The 24,278-nt window shown below is 40.6% G+C and overlaps 1 protein-coding gene across 5 annotated transcripts in view; it reads left to right on the top strand.

Annotated features, from left to right (window-relative positions):
* Positions 2,355–24,278, top strand: part of ZDHHC14 (zinc finger DHHC-type containing 14) — a 109,449-nt gene continuing 87,525 nt past the window's right edge. For 3 of the 5 annotated variants that reach the window (XM_021390685.1, XM_021390687.1, XM_021390686.1), the window contains exon 1: positions 2,356–3,319. In XM_021390685.1, the coding sequence (XP_021246360.1) occupies positions 3,069–3,319 (251 nt within the window). In that variant the 5' untranslated portion in view covers positions 2,356–3,068. Of the gene's footprint in view, positions 3,320–24,278 lie in introns of all 5 variants that reach the window. The other 2 variants (XM_021390689.1, XM_021390688.1) reach the window with 2 other exon arrangements.

The raw sequence follows: 24,278 nt of genomic DNA on the forward strand, positions 1-24,278 counted from the left end.
AAAAAGAACCAAGGGAGATACTGTGGAGTAAAACAGCAGCCTGAATGAGGTGCTGGCACTGTTTAACAAATGCTTTGTTTCTGAAGAGTGTTTCTGAAATTAGCCTGAGTGCTACCGATTAAGATAAGCTGACAATGACATTTTCCCATAAACTGTTTGTTCTGTTTTCTGAATGTCTAAAATATTTCATAATCTCAGGAGAGAACAGTTCCATTACACATCTTACAATCATTAATATCATCAGAGTACAGGCAATGTGCTAATAAAAACCTGATAAAGACTAAAAACATGTGTTGGTGAACATTTGTCAGCAGCCTTCTGCTGCCATGTATTGATGCTGTATTCATAAAGATAAAATGAAAAATACCAATTGTGTATAAAGAACATTTCAAAGAATAAAAACGCTGTGACAACAAGCACTGGGGGAGAAGGAGGATGATATGGGAAGAATAATGCAGTAGCATCCATTACATGTGGGGGGAAAAAGAAAGTCACTGCATTTGGATAAGAGATGGTATCAGCAACTGGTTTTAGATCTTGCTGCTTGCTGACACCTGGCAGAGGGTACCATCCCTCCAAGTTTTCCCTGTGTGGCATTAGCATTTCCCAGGTAACAGCGATAGGAAAAGAAGTAATGGTTTTTATTCGTGCTGGGGAGGTTCGGGTTGGATGTTAGGAAGAATTTCTTCTCAGAAAGAGTGGTGAGGCATTGGCACAGACTGCCCAGGGCAGTGGTGGAGTGACTGTCCCTGGAGGTGCTCAAGAATCACGTGTAGGTGGCACTGAGGGACGTGGTTAGTGGGCATGGTGGGGATGGGTTGGAAGTTGGACTAGACGATCTTAGAGGTCTCTTCCAACTTTAATGATTCACTGATTTCCAAAATGATTCTTTTGCATATCGATAAAATGGATGGTGGACTCAGCAGGATGGTGCCAGGCCACTATTTGGTTACTAACGTAATTATTTCCTCCAAGGAAGAGAAAGTACTGCTGGTCAATCTGTTCCAAAGTTCCTTTGGTATCAGTCAATGCTTATGGATAAAGAATTAGTTTATTGTAGTAAACTAAAGGGATGAATACGCCACTGTAAAACTATAAATGAAGTTACAAAGACAGAAAACACACCACCTACATAGTAGAACTCAGCAGCATCCTTGCGTATCTATTTCTCTGGTGCCCCCCCAGGACAACATCCAACATCAAGAGATGCAAAATGATTGCAACGTGTCCTCATTCATCTGGAAATCCGACCAGCATGCTGCCTGCTGTGGAAACGGCGGGTCTGAGTCCCACCACGTCTCTCAAGCTCGCCCATTCTCCTTTGTGAGTTGCAGAACTTTGTAAACGATACGCCTATTAAACTTGAGAGCACCGCGCACAGCAGGTGGGGCGGAGGAGAACCCCTCGCGCTCACCACAAACTACCAACCACTCTGCCTTCCGTCGCCTCGCACCGGCTCTGCCAGCGCTCCCGCGGCCCGGCGGGCCGCCCCGCCCCCCGCCTCGGGGAGGGCTCGCACGGCATGCTGGGACTTGTAGTCCTTTCCCCGCCCTTCCCTTATCCGGAGCCGCTCGGCGGAGGGGGGCAGCAAAACTACAACTCCCAGCGGCAGAAGGTGCGCGCCCCTGAGCCCGCCCGGGGAAGGAGGGCGGTCCCGTTGGGTCGGGCCGCGTGGGCAGGGCTTCTCGCTGCCTATCGCTCCCCCGCAGAACTCGTTTGCCTTCGGCCCGGGAGCTCGGGCGAGGAGCGCTGGCCAGGGGCGACGGGAGGCATCGTTCGGGGCTCGGCGGACGCGCGCCCGTGGCGCTCGCGTGGGCGGGGGGAGGCGAGAGCTGAACGGGCCGCGGGCCCGCAGCGCGGGCACTCGGCGTCCCTACGGGCATGAGGAGCGGGAACCGCCTGCCCCCCGGCCCGGGAGGGGCAGCCTGAGGGCGGCGGGGTGCGCGCCGCGCGGTCCCCGCTCGCCGCTTCCTCGCCGCCGCCTCCCGCTGGAGATGAGGAGGCGGCCGCTGCTGCCTCCGGGTCTGGCTGCGGGGGATAAGCCTGGGTAAAGGCTCCACCGATATCTTTTAACGGAGGCGGGGGTGAAGAGAGGTCCCGGCGTGCGGAGGGGCTCCGGGCAGAGCGAGGGCCGGGGGCCGGGAGGATGGTAAGGGGCCGGCGGGGTCCCGGCACAGCGCTCGCCTTCCGCCCCTCTGCCGCTCTGCCCCGTTGCCTCCCTGCTTGCGCGGGGCCGAGGCGGCGGCGGGGACCTGTTGTGCCGGGGGAGGCGGGGGCTACGGCGGCCGGCGCCGCCCGGGGCGCGGGGCGGGGACGCGGTTCCGCTCGGCGCCGCGGCGGGGAGGGGGGGATGAGGCGCTGCCGCCCGGCTGCCCGCCGGCCGGCCGCCCGGCCCCGGCCCTGAGCCAGCGGCCGCCGCTCCTCCCCGGCCGGAGGGGAGCGCCGGGAGAGAGCTGGAGCCGCGCCGCGCGCGCTGCTTGCTTTTTCTTTCTTTAATGATTTGTTACGCGTGTCTCTTGGGGGAGCGTTTTAGCAATGGTCATTTTTAGCAGTGAAATCTGCTGCGCGAAGGAGGATTATACCAAATCGCTATGAATGATAGACTCGATTGCTAAACCTTGCCTTGGCCAACCTCCTGACCCGCGGAGAGAGCTCTCAGGGTGTGCGTGGGAAGGAAGAAGCACCCTCCCCTTCGAAAATAAACTCGGAGAAGACTGATCCTTTTTTTTTTAATTTTAGTTTTGGACAGCTGAACTGCTTTATAATTTTTTTTTTCTTTTTGGTCTCGTTTTGTCATAATTTGCTTTACAAAGGATTGCCCTACGTAATGGTTTTGTAACTGTGGTGGAAGAAGGAAGGAGCCCTCGGAAGTGTTAGTGATGTGACAGCTTTGGTTCCCGAAGAATTAACCGGTGTGTGCATAGTGCCCCTATTGCTGCTCAGGTAGCAGAACTCATTTTTTTAACTGGGACTGGAGGAGAGGGCTGCCTCGGTCAGCAGGAGCCTTGCACAGGTTTATATCGCGTGTACTTCTTGGTGGGGTTCTCCCCACACGGTACTCTCTCTTGATGACACCTGGAGGTGGCAGTGGGCCCATGAAAGACTGCGAATACAGTCAGATCAGCACACACAGCTCTTCGTCTCCCATGGAGTCTCCCCATAAGAAAAAGAAGGCAGCTCCCAAGAGAAAATGGGAGGTTTTTCCTGGAAGGAACAAATTCTTCTGCAATGGGAGGATCATGATGGCTCGGCAGACCGGAGTCTTCTACTTGACTCTCGTGCTCATCCTGGTCACCAGCGGGCTCTTCTTCGCATTTGAGTAAGTGACGTTAAAGTCTTCATATCTTCTCGCTCTGACTGTTGTTAATAATCTGCTGACTGAAAGCAGCAGTGTGAGGATGTTTATCCAGATGTCATAGAGGGTGCTGGCTGACATCGGCTAATGTTGATTTATGTAACTGAAAATATCATCTGGTAGGATGCTGAGGGTTATGTGCCGCTGTTCTGCCCCGTGGAAAACCGAGGTCTGAGGCTGAGCATGGTAGGGCTCTTGTGCTGCAGATTTCCAGCTCCTGTTGCAGGAGAAGTGTACAACAACAGGTTTGGGGCATCGAGACACGAGATAGCTTCTTGTCTGTCGCTTGTTCTTTTGAGAATCAAAACTGACAGGTGCAGAAATACTGAGCCAAACGCAAGAGAAGCAGTATTTTTCATTAGTTCATAAGAGTCAGTTTTTATTTTTCCCTCTTGAAGTCATTAGCTTGGGGACAAGATTTGCAGGTTAGTAAGAAAGAGGCAGAGCTGTACAGTTCTGTATGTAGGTAGCTGTCTGCTAGTGAGGTAACAGTGTTACTTTGTGGTGGTAACAGCTTGCTGTGAGTTTGGTGTTATTGAAAACTACGCTTGCAGTAGATTTTTCCATTTATTTTATAAGCGGGCTTCTGGCATGGTCCTGGGGCCTTTTTCTCGGTTTCTGTGAATCTTCAGGAATCCTTTCCATCTCTGTCAAGTGAACAAGCAGCAGTAGCATATCCAAAATACTGATTTTTTTGTACTTATGTTGGAAAGGCATAATTAAGTATGTATGACGATAAAGAATTAGTTACTTGATATGAAAAGTACCATTCATCATTTTTTTTTTAATTTTAAAGCTCAGAGTGCAAAGGTACTCCCCCTGCTAAAATACTTGCTACAGGAATTACTGAATTCCTTTTAAAGAGCTAGTTCTACTGCAACTGTTAAAACAACTGTAGCTTGATTTGTGGTTTATGGCCGGAAAAATATAAATGGGGGTTGAACAGCGTAGATCACTACATGGTGTCTTTTAAAGAAGAAAATAGTGACGTTAGTGAACTCTAAATTGTACCAGTTAAACGTACATTCTCTTAATGAACTAATAACATTTGAGAAAGTAAAAATGCTCAGCAGGTGACCAGGGGCTAAATATGTATACATGAACTCCACAGATGAATTGTCTTCTGTGGTCTCTGGATGACTTTAGAGGGATTTGTTCGTTGTAAATCATCTGCAGACGTTATGAAACTCCTTGAGCATCCTTTTGGGTAGTTGGAAGAACATGGTTGATGTTTCCAATTACTGCAAGTATGCTTACTTTCGTATTTTTAAGGAGATATCAAGTGTGCCTGCTGATGGTACTGCACCAGGACAGGCTGCTGCTCTCTTCTGTTTGGTGTGGTTGGGCCTCATTTTGGAAATGAGGGCTGACACTTGCCTCTGTGTGCAGTCTCATCATCTTCAGTAAACCCTCCGAGGGCAGGTTCTGGACTTTGGCAAATACCAGAATGTAAATGTAGGATCAAAACTGTAACACTTTATAGTCATGGTTGTAAAACTTATTTGTTAAGTAGTCGCTTACAGCTTTTTTTATACGTATTTTAACAGTTGGATCCTTCAGAGATAAATGTTCTCTGCAGTTGCATGACTCAGAACTGTTAATGCAGGAAGAGCTGTTCCTCACCTGATTTCATTACTGCTGTGAGTTATGCAGTCTGCTGGGGTCAAACACCACCACCGCTGTATCGTGTCTTGGAGCTTATTTGCATTATAGCTTTCTGTGAATAACCACGTTTGATGTTAGGTTATGGCATTTTGGTATAAAATTGGTAGAAGTCTCAAAGCAAAGACAAATCTTTGGCTTTATATAACTGTGTAAAATTCTGTGCATGTATACTGCTCTTCAGTCATTCCTGCATCACTTGCATTCTCATTTTAAGGAAATTAAAAGTCGAGAGTGTGGCAGTGATACTTAGTTTTTTGTCGTAAGAAAGTAGGCTTAGTCTTTAAATGGGTACTTAGTCTCAAATTATGCCTCATCCTCTGAAGACTAAATCAAAACAAACCAACCAGCCACACCCACCACCACTCCAGCCTTAAGACTGAGAAGGGTTCAGCATGCTTGTGGTGTTACAACTATGACAGGTTGATAACCTCATAGAGGAAAAAGGGAGCTTCTTGTTTAGACAGTGTTATTCTGAAGCGTTTTCTAATCATAGCAACTTCAGGCCTCTGACAAGTGATGTTTAATGGTAGTTTGAGAACATCTTGAGTTAAATGTCACTTCTGTTATTTGACTGATTTGATTAGGAAGCTGCTACTCAGCCAGCAGTCTCCTGAGTGGGATAGAAATGCACTTCCCTCCTTTGCGTTCATGTGAAGCCAAGCGATTTCTAAATAGATGTATGCCTTGTTTATCTGAACTGTTAGGTGAAGCTGTCACTGAAGAGAAAGATACGGTGTATGTTCTTGTGATTGCTCTTCTTGCTACTGTTGGAAGAAATGACTTTGCTCGCTTGGGTTTTGGAAACTGGAAGATACGTACTAACTTTCAAAGTCATTCCTCATTTGCAGGCAGTGAACAGGGGGAACAGGAAAGGGATGACTGTGACAGCTTATTTCTGAGAAAGTTGCGCTGACACAAACGCTTGATCCTTTATCTTTTTGGTTTCATTTGTTCCTCTAACATCATTTTGTCATACCTCTTGTTTTACTGTGACACCCATTCATCCTGAGCTGTCTTATGTGCTTTTGACTCATCTCCAGGGTAGAAATGCATTTCTCTGAATCAACAAATTGTAGCTCTCCAAAAGCAAACATACGTAATACATCTTGACCTGTATAGCTTTTGACATGTAACCATGCCTTTGAAATCTTCATGTTTCTTCATATTTGTGCTTCTGTGCTTTTTCCTGCTTACTTTTTTCCAAGGTCCTGCTTTGTTATTTTTATTCCTTTTTCTCAGTTGGTGTTTCTCTCAAATATTTCAAGTATGTCACTGCTTCTTCCTTTTATCATTTCACTCTTTTTCATTTTCAAAGAGGTAAGCCAGAATTTGCTTTAAAAAAACAAATAAATAGAAAACTTCCAACACAGTAAGCTTTCAAACTGCTGAAGTATAATTGCTGCCCCTGCCCCCTTCTGAAGGAAGAGAATGCAAATAAGCAGTTTTATTTGTGTAACTTGTCTATTAAATGTAACATGGTATACTGCAAATACTTTTGGGACCCAACAGAGATGCTGTGCTTGAGTTACTCCTAAAATTTACATGTTTCAAAATGCTTAAGATTAGGCACCACAATTTACTTGTCTTTAAATTTAGAGTATGTTATTTTATCTTGGAAGTACAATTCCTAACTCTATCAACATTATGTTTTTTTTTTTTTTTTTTCAAATTTGGCTTTCTGTTGGACTTCCCCTTGCCTTGTGCCACTACGCAGAGGCACATTTTTATAGGAAACTAATTGGTGCTCATGTGTAAGTATATGCATGACCAGCTTGGAAAAGAAATTCATTTCCCTAGAGCAAAGGCAGCATCAGTAACCGAAGGGCAGATAGTACTGCTGTGCCAAACCCATTCAACCACTGTATTTACATTTATGTAAAGTCCTTGATTGGTGCAATAAAGGCAGGCAAAATTAAGGCATTTCGTATTTACTGCTTTTATTCAGCTAGGTGTGCATACTTGCAAGAAGAGGAAAGATCCCATCACACCTGGGGTCACTTGGGCTACTGATTTTTTTTTTTTTGGTAACAGTAAAGCAAGATGGAGGCTGAGTGGACTATCTAACACAGTGGATGTGTAAAACAGACATTTTGTTGAATGGCAAATCTCATGTGGATGCAGAAACTTCATGAGTTTGGAGCTGCAGTAGATGGGCTTTGATGCCAGGAGCCACCCCTGCCTGCCAGCACAGCTCCTTCGTGGAGCAGGCACTGGAGGGAACATGCTTGTACCTGGGCTGCTTCAGTTTGGGTTTCCAGTCACAGGTGGATGTAAACGAAGATGCCACTCAGGCACAGTCAGGTTTTCTGTTGTCAGCTCGGTTGCAGGGTCAGTAGCTTTGGGAGGAGGTTGAAGCAGATGGCTGGGTGCCGCCAGGGCTGAGGCAATGCCGCTCTCTTCTCTGTAAATGTGAGCCAGAGCCCCATCACTTCTGATGTAATGTGACACTTGCACTGATTCAACCAACTAGAGATTTTCTGAGCTAGTTAAAACTTGATTTTTGTAAGCATTTGTGTAATTGCACTGTTTTCCCAAAGACAGATGCTGGAAAATTATTTAAACTGAGATTGAGCATGTGCATATGTGTGTACAAATCATCGCTTCCTATCTGCTCGTATGGTTGCTGGCAACCTCTCCCAGGCCTCCCACTTTGGAAGCCAGTGTGACTGGAGGACATCCGTGAGTCACCCTTTCTGATGCGCTCTGGATGGTTCAATATTGAATTTCTATAGCACACACTATGGTAAAGTGGTGCTGCTTGCTGCTGCTCTCTGTGACGAGCCTCAGTGTGTAAACACTGATGTTAGCAAACCGAGCGCTTTCACCGGGGTATGGAAAAGCATCTTCATCTTGTGGTGTGCTTTCTGCTCTTGAGAGGTGAACTCTTAGTGTGAGGTTGTATTCCAAGGAGGTGGAATGTCCTTCATCTCATAGCCCCCTTTTATTTCTCCTCCTCTGCTTATAAGATGAGTAGGTTACTTGCATCTTACGATGACCATGTCCTTAAACTGCATGTTGCTGTGTGCAACTGGTTGTGACTTCAGCTGTTATGACAACTGAGCTTACAGAGGGCTTCCTGCTGAAGATGTCAAGATGACTTTTAAAGTAAAAATTAACATAAACTGAAATGACCGTTCAACGTAAAACTCCATCCTTTCCTCTGTGGAAGGCAGTAGATGCTTTATAGTGCATCGTGGCAAGTTCTCCTGTAGTTCTTTTTTGCTCAGAAAACGCTGTTAAAATGTAAACAGAGCAGTATTCGTTTGTCACTGTGCCATGTTAGTGAAAAAGGTATGGAATGCAGTAAACCTAATCTCTTGGGTTAACTTCTTTTACTTAGTTTATATAGGTCTACTCAATGATACGGCATGTTCATAATGCATTCTGACCAGATGTTGTTTATTCTTTATGCTTAATTTACCATGAAAATGTTACCCGTCAGAATCAAATATCTTTCAGAGGCAAGGTGTATTTAATACCCTTTTTCCTTGACAAGTGACTTTCCTTCATCACAAAAAGCTTCCTTAGTTTATCTATTCTAAGTTTCTCATGGATCTGTGCAAGTATATCCCCCTGTAGCTTCTCCCTGCCAGAAGCGAGCGGTTTTGTTCTAGCCTGTCTTAAAGCAGCACTTCACTGAGCAGGTACATTTGTTTAAGCTTTTAAGTCTGCTTTGAATGAATTAAATGATATAAACCAAAATCCTTTTACCCAGAAAAGCACTAGTAGCGTTTGATATTAGGTCACACACTTCTGTGTTTCAAGGCTTGGTCTTCTTATCTCGAAGTGGATAATTATTCTTCATTTTTCAGAGTAAAGTTCTATGAGGATAACCAAAGGAGAACCTCTCCTATTTTTGAAAGTTGTACCTTCAGTTCCTCTGAAACTGCAGAGGCATTTTATGGTTTATAATACTTTAACTGCCTTTCCAAAAAGTGATGTGTTACACAGATTATTTTTTTTTTTGTATGCTTTGGATGGCCTCATACTGTTCCATAGAGAAATCAAACTTCAAACATAATTTTTGGTCTTTTAATGTACTTCTTTCTCACGTACAGTTTTACTTACATTTCAGCTTCATCCTCTCCACTTTCTTCCCCCCCCACACTTTGTGGGAGTGGAAGGATATGAAAATAGAAAGTATAACATTGTGTAGGAAGTAACATTGACTTTGAAGATAGAATGTCCCCTAAGGATCTTGAGGAACTCTCTGTCTGGCTTGGAACTGTTGATGTTATGTGCATCCTCAGTGTGAAATGGGAAGGTTTGTGGTCCTTTTTTGCCTCATGCCATTCTTTCTCCACAGCGGACTGCTGGGGGATAGTGCGCTGCTCTTGTCGCTCAGTTTGATTGCTGTAGAGTTGTAAATTCTCACCTTTGATTCTTGATATCCCTTCCACAGTGATAAGCAGGTAACTTCAAAAGTTTAGTTAATTTTCTTACCTTTATATGTGTCTTTAAATCTCTGTTGCTGACGGATAATACTTCTGTACATCTTCAGCCTCCAGACTGTGAGATTAGATATGTTTGATAAAAATCTCTCTCAATTCATCTGTTAAATGTTTGAGGTTTTTGTCAGCGTAGTCCGTATAGTTTGCCTGATTGGTTTTGTTTTCTCTGAGTAGGAGCTGTTGCCCTTTTATGTTAACAAATGTGTTGAAAAGGTATAAAATGTATCTTCTAGAGGCTAGAATGGGGAAGTCATGTTAGATTTATGTTATTGGAAAAACTAATTTCTATTACTTTTTCTTAGAAGGCTAGCATACCCGTGTGGCCTGATGTGGGACTCTTATGTCTGCCCTGCAGTGATTTCCATATCTTGTTTGAAGGAAAGTTGCTTTTTTCAAAAGTTTTTTGAAAGTAGTTTCTTGAGAATAATATATTTTTAGGCTCAAGTACAGTGTTCTTTTACTCATTTTTTTAAACTTGGACTCATGGTGGGGAAAAATATCTGTGGTGCTACATGGTTTACTTTCTGTAATAAATGTGTTGCATTACTATTTTGTAAATAGCATTTCTTACAAAATAGAAAGTGTATATGTGATTAGCTTGCCTTTGGTTGACTGGGAAGTTATCTTTTAGAATGAAAAGAGAAGGTATTAGGACTAGAACAGAACTATTCTTTTTACTCCTTTTTTGAGAAGAAAAAAACTTTGTTAAAAATGTCTGCGCTCATTTGTAGATTCAGTAGAAACGGACATGAAGTTCAAACTGGACACCTTAAAATATAAATACCCTTTTAACAACTGAGTTATACCTTTTAGGTAGTTAGCATCAAAGCAAAGCCGTTTATAGTGCCTTTCGAATGGAAAGAGTCTATATTGTAGCTTTAAACTGTTAGCCTGAGCATTCAAATGTGAGCTAAGTAAGGAAAAAACGGAAGATGACTGCAATAGAAAGCTGAGAATATTTTTAACTTTCTAAGCTACATGATTGTTTCTAAATACCCCGGTTAAAAAGTAACGAATAACAACAACAAAAAACACCAGCCAAACACTGGCTTGAAATGCTGGGACATTTAAAATGCTTAAAATGTAATATTAACATCATCTAGGAGATTTGTGTTACTCTAATTGATGATTGCATGAGGCTACGGTACCTGATGCTCACTTAAATTCCAGGCTGCCTGTAAGGGTTTGTGCATGACAGTGCTGCTAATCTTTCTTTTGGTGAAGCTGATGGAAAAAATCTCCTGAAGTCAGATGGAATGACTAAAGTTTTATTAAACTTTGAAAAGATGGGCTGTAATTATACAGAGCTTAATCGAAGAAAAAAGCCCCTGTAAAGTGGTTAAACTCTTTACAAATCAAAGAAATGAAGATGGAGTCAATGTGTAATGGCCAAAAAATATATATATTCTTTGTATAAAATATTGAAGGTTATTAAAATATAAAAATTCAGAGCGCTTCTTAGGCCAAATAATCAGATGGAAATGAAGGCATTTTGGAGTTTCAGTTTTGTTCTAGACAACCTTTTCCTTACTCAGTTCTACGTATTCCTACTGGAAGAGGCTTTGATCACCTGGAGATTCTGTTTGTACTGCTGTCATTAGGCAAAGGGTGCTCTGTGCTTAGAAGCCTGACCACGGGATTTCATCAGTGTGCAAGGCTGGGTGTTTTGACCAGTTTGATTGCATCACTCTGACTGCTGGGGTGATGGTAGGCTGTGGGGCTATATGAATATTTGGCTTTTGGGTTTGTGATTGCTTCTTTTTCATTAGTGTCTACATGGTTTATTCACGTTATTGTGGGATGGTGGCTAATGAGGTCTTACATAATGAGCTTGGCTAATGAGATCACAGCTGTTTTTGTTTTCCACTCCTGCCCTCCTCTTAAGTTGGTTACTGCAATGAATACCAGCAGCACACATTTATTGTGATGAACGTGCAGTCAGTTTCACTTCTAATTTAAATTTTGCTCTTTTAATGAAAATATTTTGCAAAGCAGGAAATTCAACAGAATACTGAGGATTAAGCTGAAAACTGAAGTTCAGACACAGGCAAAATCTGCAGCTTGTGAGTTTCATGTTAAATGCAGTTAACAGTTACATTGTCTGCATTGAATTTATATATTCACTGGGTACAGTAGATGTGGTTTCTTCTAGTGCATGCTTGTTAAATATATCAGTATATATCGGTTCCTAAGAATGGAGAAGTAGGAAAAAGATGTACGGGAGCTCATTATTATTTTGGTATAATCACTCAGTATATTGCTAGGAGTTATGAATGTAGATTAAACAACATTGGCTGAGGGCTGAACTTCGTAGTTTTGTTTTCGTTTTCCCTTAGAAAAGTAACAGAAATGAGACTATATAAAACTTTCATTTCTGCTTATAATAAATGTTGTGTACCCTCCCTGCTGCTATCCAGGCAGCTCAGAGAGTAGCAGGCCTGCTTGTGTGTGTTCAGTACACTTGTAAGATAGCTGGTTGTGGATGGTACATCTGAGCGCAGACACAAGTGTAAGACCAGCCCATACTTCAGTTGTGCTGGTGTGCTTGTTTGTGCTCATGGTGTGGATTTTCATGGCATAACATGAATGTGTGTGTTTCATAGTAAATGCTGTCTTAACTGGCAGAAGGGGCTTTCTAGTGTGGGGGAGTGGCATTTTTTTTTTCCTCAGTTGGAACTATATGAAGCAGTTAAAAGCACAAAGAAAAGAAGTAAAAGCTATGGAGTAGTGATGACTTGCAGCAGTGTTTATTCAGGACTGCTGCCCATAATGCATCTATATAGTGGCAAAATACAACTTCTAAGATACTTCAGTCTTGGACAGGATTTGAACTCTCTCCTGGGCCGAGTGTTCATTGTGTGTGGCCATTACCACTGGTAGATAAAATGTATTGTATGCTGTAAGGATTAGAGCGTGCTGTGTTGAAGGGTGTATTCACTTCTGATTTTATCATTGAGTTACTCTGGGGAAGAGGGGGCTCAGGGATATTATTGGTGTCTAAGTACCTGACCGTAGGAGGAGGAGTTAAACAAGCAAACAAAAAAAAATCCACCTAACAAGAATAAAGAAACTCGAGGAATAGTTTTGTTTGTTTTGTGAGTGGGTTGTGTGTAGGCTTTCTTATACTGTTGTTTTTGTGTGTGTATACTCTGAACATGGAAAGATTGTGGAGTTGCTTAAACCTGATGCGCTGCAGCCCTGAGGAGCCTCCACCATGCTTTGAGCAGGAAGTTCAGAGTGGACAGTCTCCAGAGGTCCTTTCCCACCTCAACCGTTTGTGTTACCTGTGATAATTCTGAGCACATCTTCCTATAAGACAGCAAAAGATATATGTAGGAAGATAATTTTAATCTTGTTTTAATGACCCACTTATTATATGCTTACTTCAGGAGAACTTACTTAAGCATTATATAGTCTTAAGATTTGAACCTTAAGCCTCAGTCCAATAGCGTTTAGAAGTTTAAAAGGGAAATAGCCATGGTTCTTTTTTTTTACTCTTTATTACTTAATATATGATATTATTACTTGTCTTTGAATATTGCTTTTTCAGCTCAAAGCACATTTTCCAAGGCTTCTGTTGTTTTTTTTCCCTACGCTTTCTTTCACTTCTGTTCCCCATTTTGCCTTCTACTGTGTCCATCTGGCTTGTGCTGAATTGTGTTGGTGTCTTATCAGATAACAGCATCAAATTAAGATAAAATCAACTTCAGTCTTGAAGAACATCCCCATGTGCAGCAGTTGTTGCAATGTTACATGATGCGTTCATAGTTTGTCTGTGTCTCACTTAAATTTTGTGAACTTTTCCTTCTATCTAACCTCTCTAGCCACTTGTTGGCTTTCACTAGCCTTGTAGTGTGGTTGCTGTGGAAGAGGTAGGGAAGTATAGGTGAAGGGTAAATACAGGTTTTTTTTTTCCTCTCTCTTGAGAGAGGGATGCGTACACAGTTTTGTTTTTTTTTCCCCATGAGTAACTGAGATTTATATTGTTTTTGCCTATATCATTGTGAATTATTGTTGTGCAACTGTGTAAAATGGTGGAGTCTAATGCTTGGGCTAGATCAAAAAGTTCCCATCCTGCAGGTTCAGCTTCTTCCTTGAGCCCGCTGCTGAACTGTTCCAGCTTCAGACTGTCTTGCACCTTAACAGATAGCATGCTCCTGCTTCCGGAGTCTTAGACAAAATGGTTTGTCTGAAAAGCTGCTAGCACTGGCTTTGTTATGACTGGGGAAGGGATACTACCTTCTATACCAGATTATTCCAAACTCCCTTTAAACACTGATTTGCTTAAAAAAGAGTGAATAATTTCAGTAAGGCAGGTATCCATTTCTGGATTTCAAAGTGGGAATAAAATTATAAGGGGAGAAAGTGTAAATGAAGCAGAGTGTATTTTATTTGGGTGAAATACATCTGAACCTCTGCATCCTTTGGTAGAAGCCAAAGGCGCATCTCTCTGTACCACATATTTAACATACTTTTTTTCTAAGTGAACTTCATGCTTGTAGACCTGTCTGCTTTTTTTTTTAATGGGGACGGGGTTTCATTCTTACCACTTGTGAATTCAAGCAAAATTTTAGAACAAATCATAGGAACATCCTTCCTGTTTAGCAGGTTCAATTGCAGTGAGACCAGACTAATGGTTGTAGGCTGCTGAAAAAGGATGGAGCCGCCTCTTCCTTTTTCCCAGACCTTAGCTGTTATTTCTCTTGCCTGATTCTGCTCTTTACCCCACCCAACAGTGAACTAGTTCAGGGAGTTCCCTTCTTGCAGAAAGCTGATCCATCTCCTCTGCCTACACAAAGAAAAGCTGGCTGCTGATTTATGACCCTGAGTTGACGCTCTGGAAAGTCAGAAGCATGTTATTCCTAGTGCAAGGAAGTGGAGACGTGAGAGGAAGGAGATTGGCAGATCACCTTAGCTGTGGTTTGCAGCTGTACCCCATCCTGAGGAACCTTGTTGTGTAGTCTTGGTTTGTTATTTGGTGTCTGTGAGAGTGCAAACAGCACCTGTCTAGGCTGTTGGTTGTCTATAGAGAGTCCGTAGAGACTCTGTAGAGTTTTGACTTCTTAAATGTAGTTTACTTCTGAAGGAAACTGAATCATAGTTAACAAAACTTGAATTGCACTATCTTTTAAATAATACATTGAGAGCTTTTTAGCTGTTCACGTTTTGCTTTTTTTTCCTGTTTTTTTTTTCTAAAATAGCCATTATACCCAATTCTGTAGCGTGACACAGAGACGGTAACTGATGCTATTCTTCCCGCATCCCTGCCTATGTAGCCTTTCAGTTCCACGCAGCCAGACTGTGGAGCCAATGTATTGCCTTGCTTCAATAAGAGAACTTAAGGAAAGAGCTCCCGGAGCACTTCACCTGCTTTTGTGTGAAAACAGCTGAGTTAGCTACAAATATACTAAACTAAACAAGGAAAGGAGTGTTCTCATAATCCTTGCAATTTCTGCCACGCTTCAGCTGAGATGGCAATTTCCCCAGGTTATTTGCTTGTTTCTCCGAAGTCCCATTCAACTGCATACTTGAATGTTTTATGTTTTCTTTGGTATTGTAAATGTTGAAAGTTTCAGTGCAGTAGGATACATGAAGAATCATAAAGCAGTTAATGGAAAATTGAATGGTCTGCATGCAAGAGACAGTTGGAGTGGATGTCTATTCAACATGTGATAAAAGAATTGGCCTTTAAAATGATACGGTTAGATAAGACACCTAAAACTAATCAGAGCAGAAGGAATTGTCTCCCTTCAGAGCAGAAGACGAGGAAGGAGCTGTGTACTGAAATGTGACAGAGATGAATCTAATTCAATATAAGACCTTGAGAGGATAATCATTCTTCTTCTACGAGGCGTGACGCTAAGAAGGCTCTCTTTTCTTTAGCTTAGACTGGGGAGGCTAAAGTGTTCCAGTCACCACTGTGAATGTTCACCTTTGAAGTAAAATATGTTTTTGCTCTGACATAGTAAGCCACAGTAAGGATCTACCTTCTAAGAACAGAGTACGTTGCATTTTGGTTTTTAATGCCATTTGCTGGAAGCTGGGATTTTGTTTCCAATATTTGAGTAAGTCAAAACAAGTGTGCTGTGGCAGAAAGGCATTTCAGAGGAAAGTGCACAGAAACTGAGAGGGATAAGAATTTTGCTTTTTTATTCAGCTCACACTCAAGCAGTTTAGGAAACAGGCAGTTGGCTGTGAATGAGAAAAACAGCCTGATATGAGAGAGGCAGCTGACGGGTTTGGATCCCAGTAGGTGAAACTGTTGTGTGACAAAATCCAGCTTGACTGAAAAATAAACATGCCCTTCCCAGTACTCATACCTTTCTGTTATTACCTCCTAGAAAACTTTAACCAACAGTTTGAGTTGCTAAATGATAAAGTGGAAGTGCAGTATTACCTAGTGGGTGCTTATTCTTGGCAAAAGTAAGTTTATTTTCTATTCTGAAACATTTTTTTTAAACAGTTGTTGGCGCTAGTCCTTGTTGTTACAGTGAAGAAATAGCATTTGTGGAAGGAGAGCATGGATTCGTCACTTCTTAAGTCTGTACAAAGAAATTAATTGAAGTGACATCTGTTGCAAAGGTAATTCATTGTCAAAATAAGCTGTTAAGTTGAACTTTATTACAAGTATTCTTTGACTACTAAATGAAGGTCAAAGACTTAGGGAGCATGGAAATTTGCCACTGAGGTTGATCTCTATTGATAACTGTAATGTTACGCTTCCAGATTGAGTGCATCTCTAGTCCAGCTATGCTTGCCTTCATATTCTGAATGATGAAAAGTGTGACAGTAATAACTTCTGAAGATTTCTCAATGCATGGAGAAACCTTTGAAGGGAAAAAGTAAGGAGTGGGCAGAAATTGAAGTGTCTGCTGTTGCATTTGCTTCTGGAAATTAATTACAGTTACTTCAGGGACAGGTGTACGTCTACATTTAGTACCTATAAGGAAACTCATAATAACTTTTGACATTACACATGGGATTTTTTAGTTATTACCAGTGTATCCGGTACTGGTGGACTACACAGGAAGATGATTCAAATACGCTGCACCCTGAAATGCTAGTATATATTGTATCCTACCAACACATCTTTAGGTAGAGGCTGAAAAAGAAAAAGAAATACATTGGTAATAGAGTTGTGTGTAGAAGGGAAGATACTACCGTAAGATATAAATGAGGCTTTAATCAAAAGCTAATGTATTAATGCAGAAAATGAAATGTTTCCAAAATAATGCCTGAATATGACCTCTCTGGTAAATACTCGTTACAGCGTAGAAAGTGCCGCAGTAAAGCAGTATAGGCTGCCAGTTTGTACAATTAAGTGAAAGATTTTTCGTTATGGTTTATGATATTTTTTAATGACTAAAATGCAAATACTGCCTAGTTGTAAAAATTGCATGTTAAAATAAATTATGCAATGCTTGCTGCGTATGTATAATATTGTATACATGATGCATTACATTAAAGTAAATGATGAAATAGCTGTTTAAAGGAAAAATCCAGTCAAATAAAATGAGATGGTAAAAGACATTCTAAAGATGTGAGATTACAGAAAGGGAAAGAAAATTATTTGAAGGCAGAAGTGCCAGATCAGATTTGGCTCCCAAATGTGTGTTGTGTTTGTAGGAAGTAGTTTTCATGTGTAAGAATTCTCTGCGGTCCAAGCCTTGTAGAATTGTTTTTAGCACATGGAAGCAGAGAGTGGGGCTGACATATTTTCATTGCCAGTTAAGTTGAAGCATGAGGATCTGATTAAAATAGACATAATCTTAAAAATTTAGAACTTGTATTAGCATTACTGGCTGTCTGGATGGGAAGAAGACCATATATATGATGGAGATCCTGCCAAGAAAAGGTTAAATAGATCCTTTTAAATCCTCCTCTCTGTGAGCATTACATATGAGATGCTGAAGTGGTTCACAGGGATACACTGGCAGTCCTAGTTTATCAGCACAGATTTAAGAATGCAGGGAGTAACGGCGTAATGCATAGTTCTTTATTACTTTTATCCTCCTGGAGTCTAGTTGTATTTATATGGGTGAGTGTGTGTGTGTGTGTGTGTATATATATAATAACATATGAGTTTATTTTAAGAGTAGGTCAGAAATGACAGCTGTTAAGGACAGTAATACCAGTAGTGCTGTAAAGTTTCAAAATGTTTGTGGTGGTTTTTTTTACTCCAGAAATACTTTTCCATTTTCTTACCATTCCTAATTTCTCTTGTGCTAATGTTTAATAACAGTGAAGTTCTGTGGCTCTGGCCAAAGATGTCCTGATAAGGGACAGACCCAGAAGACAGGCTTGTGGATTACATACTGATGAGATAGTGGGTTATTCTACACCTTTAGTATACACAGGCAGGAATATGCAAACCTTTCTTTCATTCTTAATTGTTGACTTTGTGTTCTTTAAGATACAGGAGTGCGCACACTTTCTGTGCACCTCGCAAAATGGCATGTGACTGTTCGTGCTCTGTCTCATGATGGGATAAAAACATAAATGCAAAATAAATATATTTTGAGTAATTTGACTCCTGGCAGCATACGCTGTGAAGAACAAACATGGTGTTGTTATTTGTAGAACAATAGGCAAGTTTGATTTCAAGTTACCTGGCTCTTTCTGTTAGAAAATCCGTACTAGGTTAGTTAGAATTTACTAAACTTACTAAAGAGAAGTATGGCTGAAGTCAAGTTCAAAACCCTGACAGAGAGGATGAAAAAATCAACCTAAATAGTAAAACCATTCTTATGAATGAAATGATGAATGTCAGTGTGTTTGTTGGCAGATGACAAGAGGGATCTTGTATTTTATTCTTAAACTGGTACATGCTTCTTTTGAAGGTGAAGGCAACTTGTCGCTGTCGTATGTTGTGGTTCTAAATTTATTTTCTGTTGGTAAGATGACCCCACCTTCTGATAGCTGTGTTAACTGAAATGGAGTAAAGTTCATTTGCCAGTGGAGGCAGCAAAGGAGGTCAGCTTAGTTCTCCAGTGACAGCATTGGTCTAGCATGTGTGTGGGGGAAAAAAACTATAAACAACTCAAAGTAATGTTTAACAGTATGTGGTAGTTATAAAAAGACCAGGTGCTGATAACACATCTGAGAGAGAGGTCTGTGGTCGAATGTGTACACCACAGACATGCTGTGCGATCATTTTTGCTTTAGTACAGATTTTCCTTAGCTGTGTTAAGTCCCAAGAACTAGTTTTTACTGAACAGCTGGCAGGATGGAGAAGCAAAACAACTTTAGCTTTGTTGTTTATTATTACTCATTACATTACATTGCACTATGGTTTGGAATAACGTTGGTTTTTTTTTTTTTCTGGTGTGTTTTTTGTTTTGGGTGGAGTTTTTTGTTTTGTTTTTTTTTTTTTTCAGTAGAATTGGCACTGGCTTATTCCTTAGCTAGTTATCAAGGCTGCCTGTAATCTGTGGTTTATTTTTCTTGCACGAAGCCTGGGGGGGAAAAAAAAAAATGAACCGTGCTCTGAAGGTTATGATGTCCAGACTTCCTTCTGACCAGCGGGAGTGAATGTGTTTCAGAATGACTGACCCTTCCTATATAATATTGTGCTACTGCCTGCCCTCATTTAAAGCAAGGGCCCTCAGGACGCTGAGGAGGTTTCAGCAGCAGTGGAAATGAAAGAGGAGCATAGAGTAAGGCAGCTAAATGCAGTCTCATCTTGTGCTGGCAGGTTGCACTGAAATTTTTCTTGTGGCGAAAACATTGAGAAACAAAACTTTTTCTCTTTTTGAAAACAGTTCTAAAGTGACTGTCTAGTTCTTACAGTGAGATATCAATGAAATTTAATCACTGTTTGTGACTTGCTTTGAAATGGGAAGATGTTTTCTAGGAGAGCTTGCATCCAATCATCTTCATCCCTTTCTTGAGATCTCACGTTACGTTTGTGTGTACAGCTATGTCACCACTTTATTAAAGGAATACCTATAGACTGGAATTCAATGCGTGAGTGAACCTTTTCAAAGAAGGAAAGGACCAATGAAAGTGCAGCCCCAGTAATATATGTTTATTTTTTGGCCGGGCTGGGGAAGTACATCCTTTCCTAATAGTGCTTGAAATGTAGTTGTTCTAGAAATATAGTTTTGTAGCACAATTCATACTACAAATTGAAGGCCAACTCTAAGGTCATCTTCACTGTGACCAAATATATCTGTGCATAGTATTTTAATGTGGTATCTTCTCAGTTTCTTTTTCATGATGTTTTTTTCATATGCTTATGCTTTAAATTGATCTTGAACTGTTTTCAAGAGTTATCAGGGCCAACCTGGTCAAGTGAAACTCAAGAATAGTAAATTTCTCCTTGCTTGGTTAGGTGCAGGATAGCAGTTTGACAAATTGATCTGCATTGTCCAAAAGAACAACAAAAATTGTGGTGTAAGGAGGAATCTGTTGGAGATCTTTCAGTGTTGCTGAACTATGATCAACATGGCATTAAGAATCTATGCAGAGACCAGATTAGATAAAAATTACTGTTTTCAGACTTGAGTGCACTCCTCTTGAACAACTGAACTGAAATCTTTAAAATATGTTAAGAGATCACAGGCAATGTTTATGATGTATACAAACAAAGTTAAATGTTGTTAGCATCAGCATAAAATGTTGCTGTAGATCAGAACTGGCATGTACTTAATTACATGAACATGTGCTTGTTTCTATTGCTTTTACAGGAAAATTGCCTCATTCTTTATAGTTCTTACGCTTGGGGTGATGTATAAGGGCCATGTAATGAAGGACGCTGTCTTCCCTTGAGTACTGCTTCCCTTCAGTAGATGATAAATTAGCTTGTTAAACTGAGAAATGACATGAACTTCTGAATTTCAATTTTCTGAACCTTTTCCCTTCTATATTTCTTAAAATTAGAGAACTTGTCAAAGAAACAGCCAGTTTTACTGATATAAGAATTTCTTCCTTCTCTTCCCCTTCCTTCCTACCACCCCAAGAACCTCAGAGAAGTCATGGCTCTTGAAAAGTTGGAATTTCTTTTATGAATGGTGCTGAAAGAATCATCATGATTGCCCTTGAGTATGTAAAAGGAAGATAATAAATACATCATATTGCTCGAGATGTGGCAGGAAGTTCTGACTTGCACAAGATTCAGCAGGGAAGTATTCAGGTTAGAGGTTTGATGCTGAAGAACCCTTTCCAAGCATAAGGATGGATAAAAACTGAAATAAACTTCCTCAGGAGATTGCAGAGTTGTCATCATTAAGTTTCCATAAAGCAAGCTAGACAAAGCTATCTGAGGTGCTTATTTTCTTGGAGAGGCGTAACTTCAAAGGTCATTGTGTTAGTATTACTCAAGACTCCATCTATAACATGCAAGAAGGATATTAGCTTGTTCTTCATGGTGTCTTAATGGGGCATTTTTGGATGTGGGGAGACAGAGGAGTCTGTGGGGGACATTGAGGAGAAAATAATATGTCAATACCTGCATTCGTTCTAACTGTTGAGATGCACGTAGTATTACAAAGGACATTTTAACTTCTCAAGGGAGGGGAAGGACTGCTAGTTACTCTAAGATACTTTGAAAAGGAAGCTAAAACCTGGAGTTTAGAGTTGTCGTAAATGATTAATGTGGGAATAAATCGTCTTAAGTATTCAGTGATGTCTTAGGAAAGGTAATTAATGAAGAATGATGTGAAAAATTTATGAAGTTATCAAACTGACCAGATGATGTTTTCCAGTCCTGCTGCATACAAAAAAAAATCTTTTTTTGTTTTCATATCGACTAGTTAAATATTTTTCTTGCTAGTAGGAAAAATCATACTGCAGTAGCAAATAGTTTGCTTATTGCCTACTAAGAAAATACATCCATGCGTTTTCTGCAAATCCTGAGGACTCTCTATAAACAAATGGTACTGAACTTGCGGGCTTCATTTTTCTCAGAGGAAAGATGTCACCTGTGAAATACCTAGTCACAATACAGAAGGATTGAGCCTCCACATTTCCCCTTCAAGAAGAATGGCAGATGGAACAACTTGCTGATGCTTGCAGTTTCTTTAGTGGGTGGGGTAGACTGGACCAAGTAATCTGAGAGTGGTGTTTAGTTCCCGCATACCTGATTTCTCAGGTAGTGCATGCATAGTTTCAGGTGAGCCCAGAGTTGCTGTCTGTATGCTTACCAATAGTCTTGACATGTAGCAGGAAAGGGGCTATTAGCTGTAGCCATCTTCTGCCACAAGAGAAGCTTGCATCACTTCTACCAAAGTGGCTGTATGATCCAGCACCTTGAATATATTGAACCAAAATAAAAGGTGGGAAAAAAAAAACTGCAAAACACTTGCAAAACACTTTATGTGGTTCATGGGATACATTGAGCTTGAAATGTGGACTGCATAATTGCAGTATGTATTATGATCTTCCAGTAAGTTTCAGTAACATTGCTGAGAGATCAAAAACGAAGTGTATGAAGCCATGAATGTTTGTGTTGTCTTACATAAAAAAGTCACAGAAGCCAGTCTTCTAATGGCTGTTTGAAGTACTGAACATCTGAATTACGATGAACTTAGAATTTTTTTTTTAACATGTCTGAGCGGGTTTACAATCTGATGTTAAGACTAGAATGAGAATGAAAAATGGAAACCTCAATTTTACAAGGTATCTGTGAGTTAGGGGAGTACAAGCAATGAAAGCTTTTGCAAAAAAAAAAAAAAAAAAATGGCCAGAATGGACCTGCATTGACTGGGAGGAGAGGAGGCTGGTCCAAAACAGCAAAAAGGGAGCTTACTTCTCTCTTAAACTGCTGAAGTATTTTTTGGACAAGTTGCCAGAGTTTTTATGGGAAATAACCTCTTAAATTGCTGTTGGAGCATGTTGGCAATGAGAGGACACTTCTGGATCTTGTGGCATGACTGTAATTATTATACACAATTTTCACATTCTGATAGTAGAGATCTTTAAGATTTCAGGATTTTCCTGTGTAGTTAAGTGTTTGCATTCAGTACTGTTGACAGGCTCTTCAGTGCTTAATTAGCAAACAGCTGACCTCTTCCATTTAATTGGAGTTAACTTGTGAGTTGTTTTCCAGCATGTGGAGTCCTGCTCTCTTGTTCTTCAGCCATACTTTTCATCTGTTCCTTTGTTAGCTAAGGAGAAAGCTGAGCTTCTGAATACACTGCAAACAGGCTAGTTTGTACAGGCCAGTCTTGACAAGGAGTTCTAATCCTTCATGTAGAGAGTGGCATTGGTTACTCTCACCAGGACCACTAATGGTTTCATGTCCTGCATCTCTGCCCTCAGACTCCAGCAAAGGTGGTGCATTACAGTGGGGAGAAAAGTGGTCTTTTCGGATGAGGGAGTAATGAACTATTTAAATTGGCATGTGCCTCTGTTACTTTGTGGCTGTTACATGTGGTTTTGTACTGTGGAAAAAGAATGGCGTTTCATGTTAAAGGAACTATTTGGGAGTTGTGTGGAGTTGAAGCTTCAAACTGTAAACCTTTCATAATTGAATGCTAAAAATCTGCGAGATAGGAATGTGTTATAACTGCCTGGTCTTTACCCCGCTCTACCCTGACTTGTGGTAAAGACCAGAAATGCATGGTAACCACTATTACCTTTTTTCTGTTTTCAAATTTGGCAGTGTAATTGATTGTAGGCTTTGTAGAGGTAGTGTGAGGTAGTGTGTAGAAACAGGAAAATCCTGCTGTGTGATGCTAAAGGAATTGAACAGTGTTTGTTGTTACCATGACCACTTTCTGTTGGGTCTTTCAAAAAGTTGATAATTCTTATCTGAAAATGCAATGCAAATCAATACTGTAATTATCACGTGGATGTATTTGAAGGTTAGCAAGTGGAGGGGATGTTGCCATTGTTCTCCAGACATCTTTCTTTGGCTGCAGTTTGCTTACAAAATGTACATTTTCTACGTCTTTGTTACTAACAAAGATTATTGTCACAAAGATCAGAAAATAATGTAACATACAGAAGGAGAATATAAAATGTTTTAATATAAGTTACTCATAGTGGTTTATTTCTACATTCACAGTTAGCTTTGCATTGAGTTTGTGTGCTTTACTGAGAGAATGTTGTATTCAGTGTTCTATTTTTCTTCTATTAATGATTTGAAACTCTTACTGTTCAAATGTGTGGCAGAAAATACCTTAGATTTTCTGAATATTTAGTCACAAATTTCCAAAAATGGAAATATTTGTGACTGTTCAGCCTACTTGAAAAAATGACTTATGAGGTAGATTTAAAAAAAAAATCTGTAATGTTTCATTTTGATTGAAAGAAAATTATGTAGTAATCTGTTTTTGTACAGATGTTTTCTGAAGTATACAACTTGAGGCGATGAGTATTTAACTTAAGAGACGAAGACTCCTTAAATTGTGAAGATATTGTGATCTACTTTAAACCAGTAGGCAGTTGTTTGTTAAAACCTGTTTCCTTATATACTCTGCTTTTTAATGCAAGATTCAAATAACCATCATAAATCTGACTGGCATGTGATTTAGAGCATGTTATGCTTTGCTTTAAGTCAGCTTTATTTTATTCTGCTTTATTAACTGTGTTTTCACATTGCTTTATTTTAACTTTAGTTCCCGTTTTAGGAGTGAATAATGTGATCAGTAAAATTATTTGGAAAATCTTCTGTGTCGCTTCATAGCGACAGAATTATGTCTTCATTATTTCAGATAAAAAAATGTTGTCACCAGCATGGCCATTTAATCTTCCTGGTTTGACAGCCCTTGGGTTTTATGCGTGAGAATTACTAATAGTGCATAGTTTGGTTCTGGAGGGTGAGTAACAGCACTAGGCTGGTTTGGAGACTGACACACTGTTTG

The sequence above is a fragment of the Numida meleagris genome, chromosome 3 (genome assembly GCF_002078875.1).
Source record: "Numida meleagris isolate 19003 breed g44 Domestic line chromosome 3, NumMel1.0, whole genome shotgun sequence".
Lineage (NCBI taxonomy): Eukaryota > Metazoa > Chordata > Aves > Galliformes > Numididae > Numida > Numida meleagris.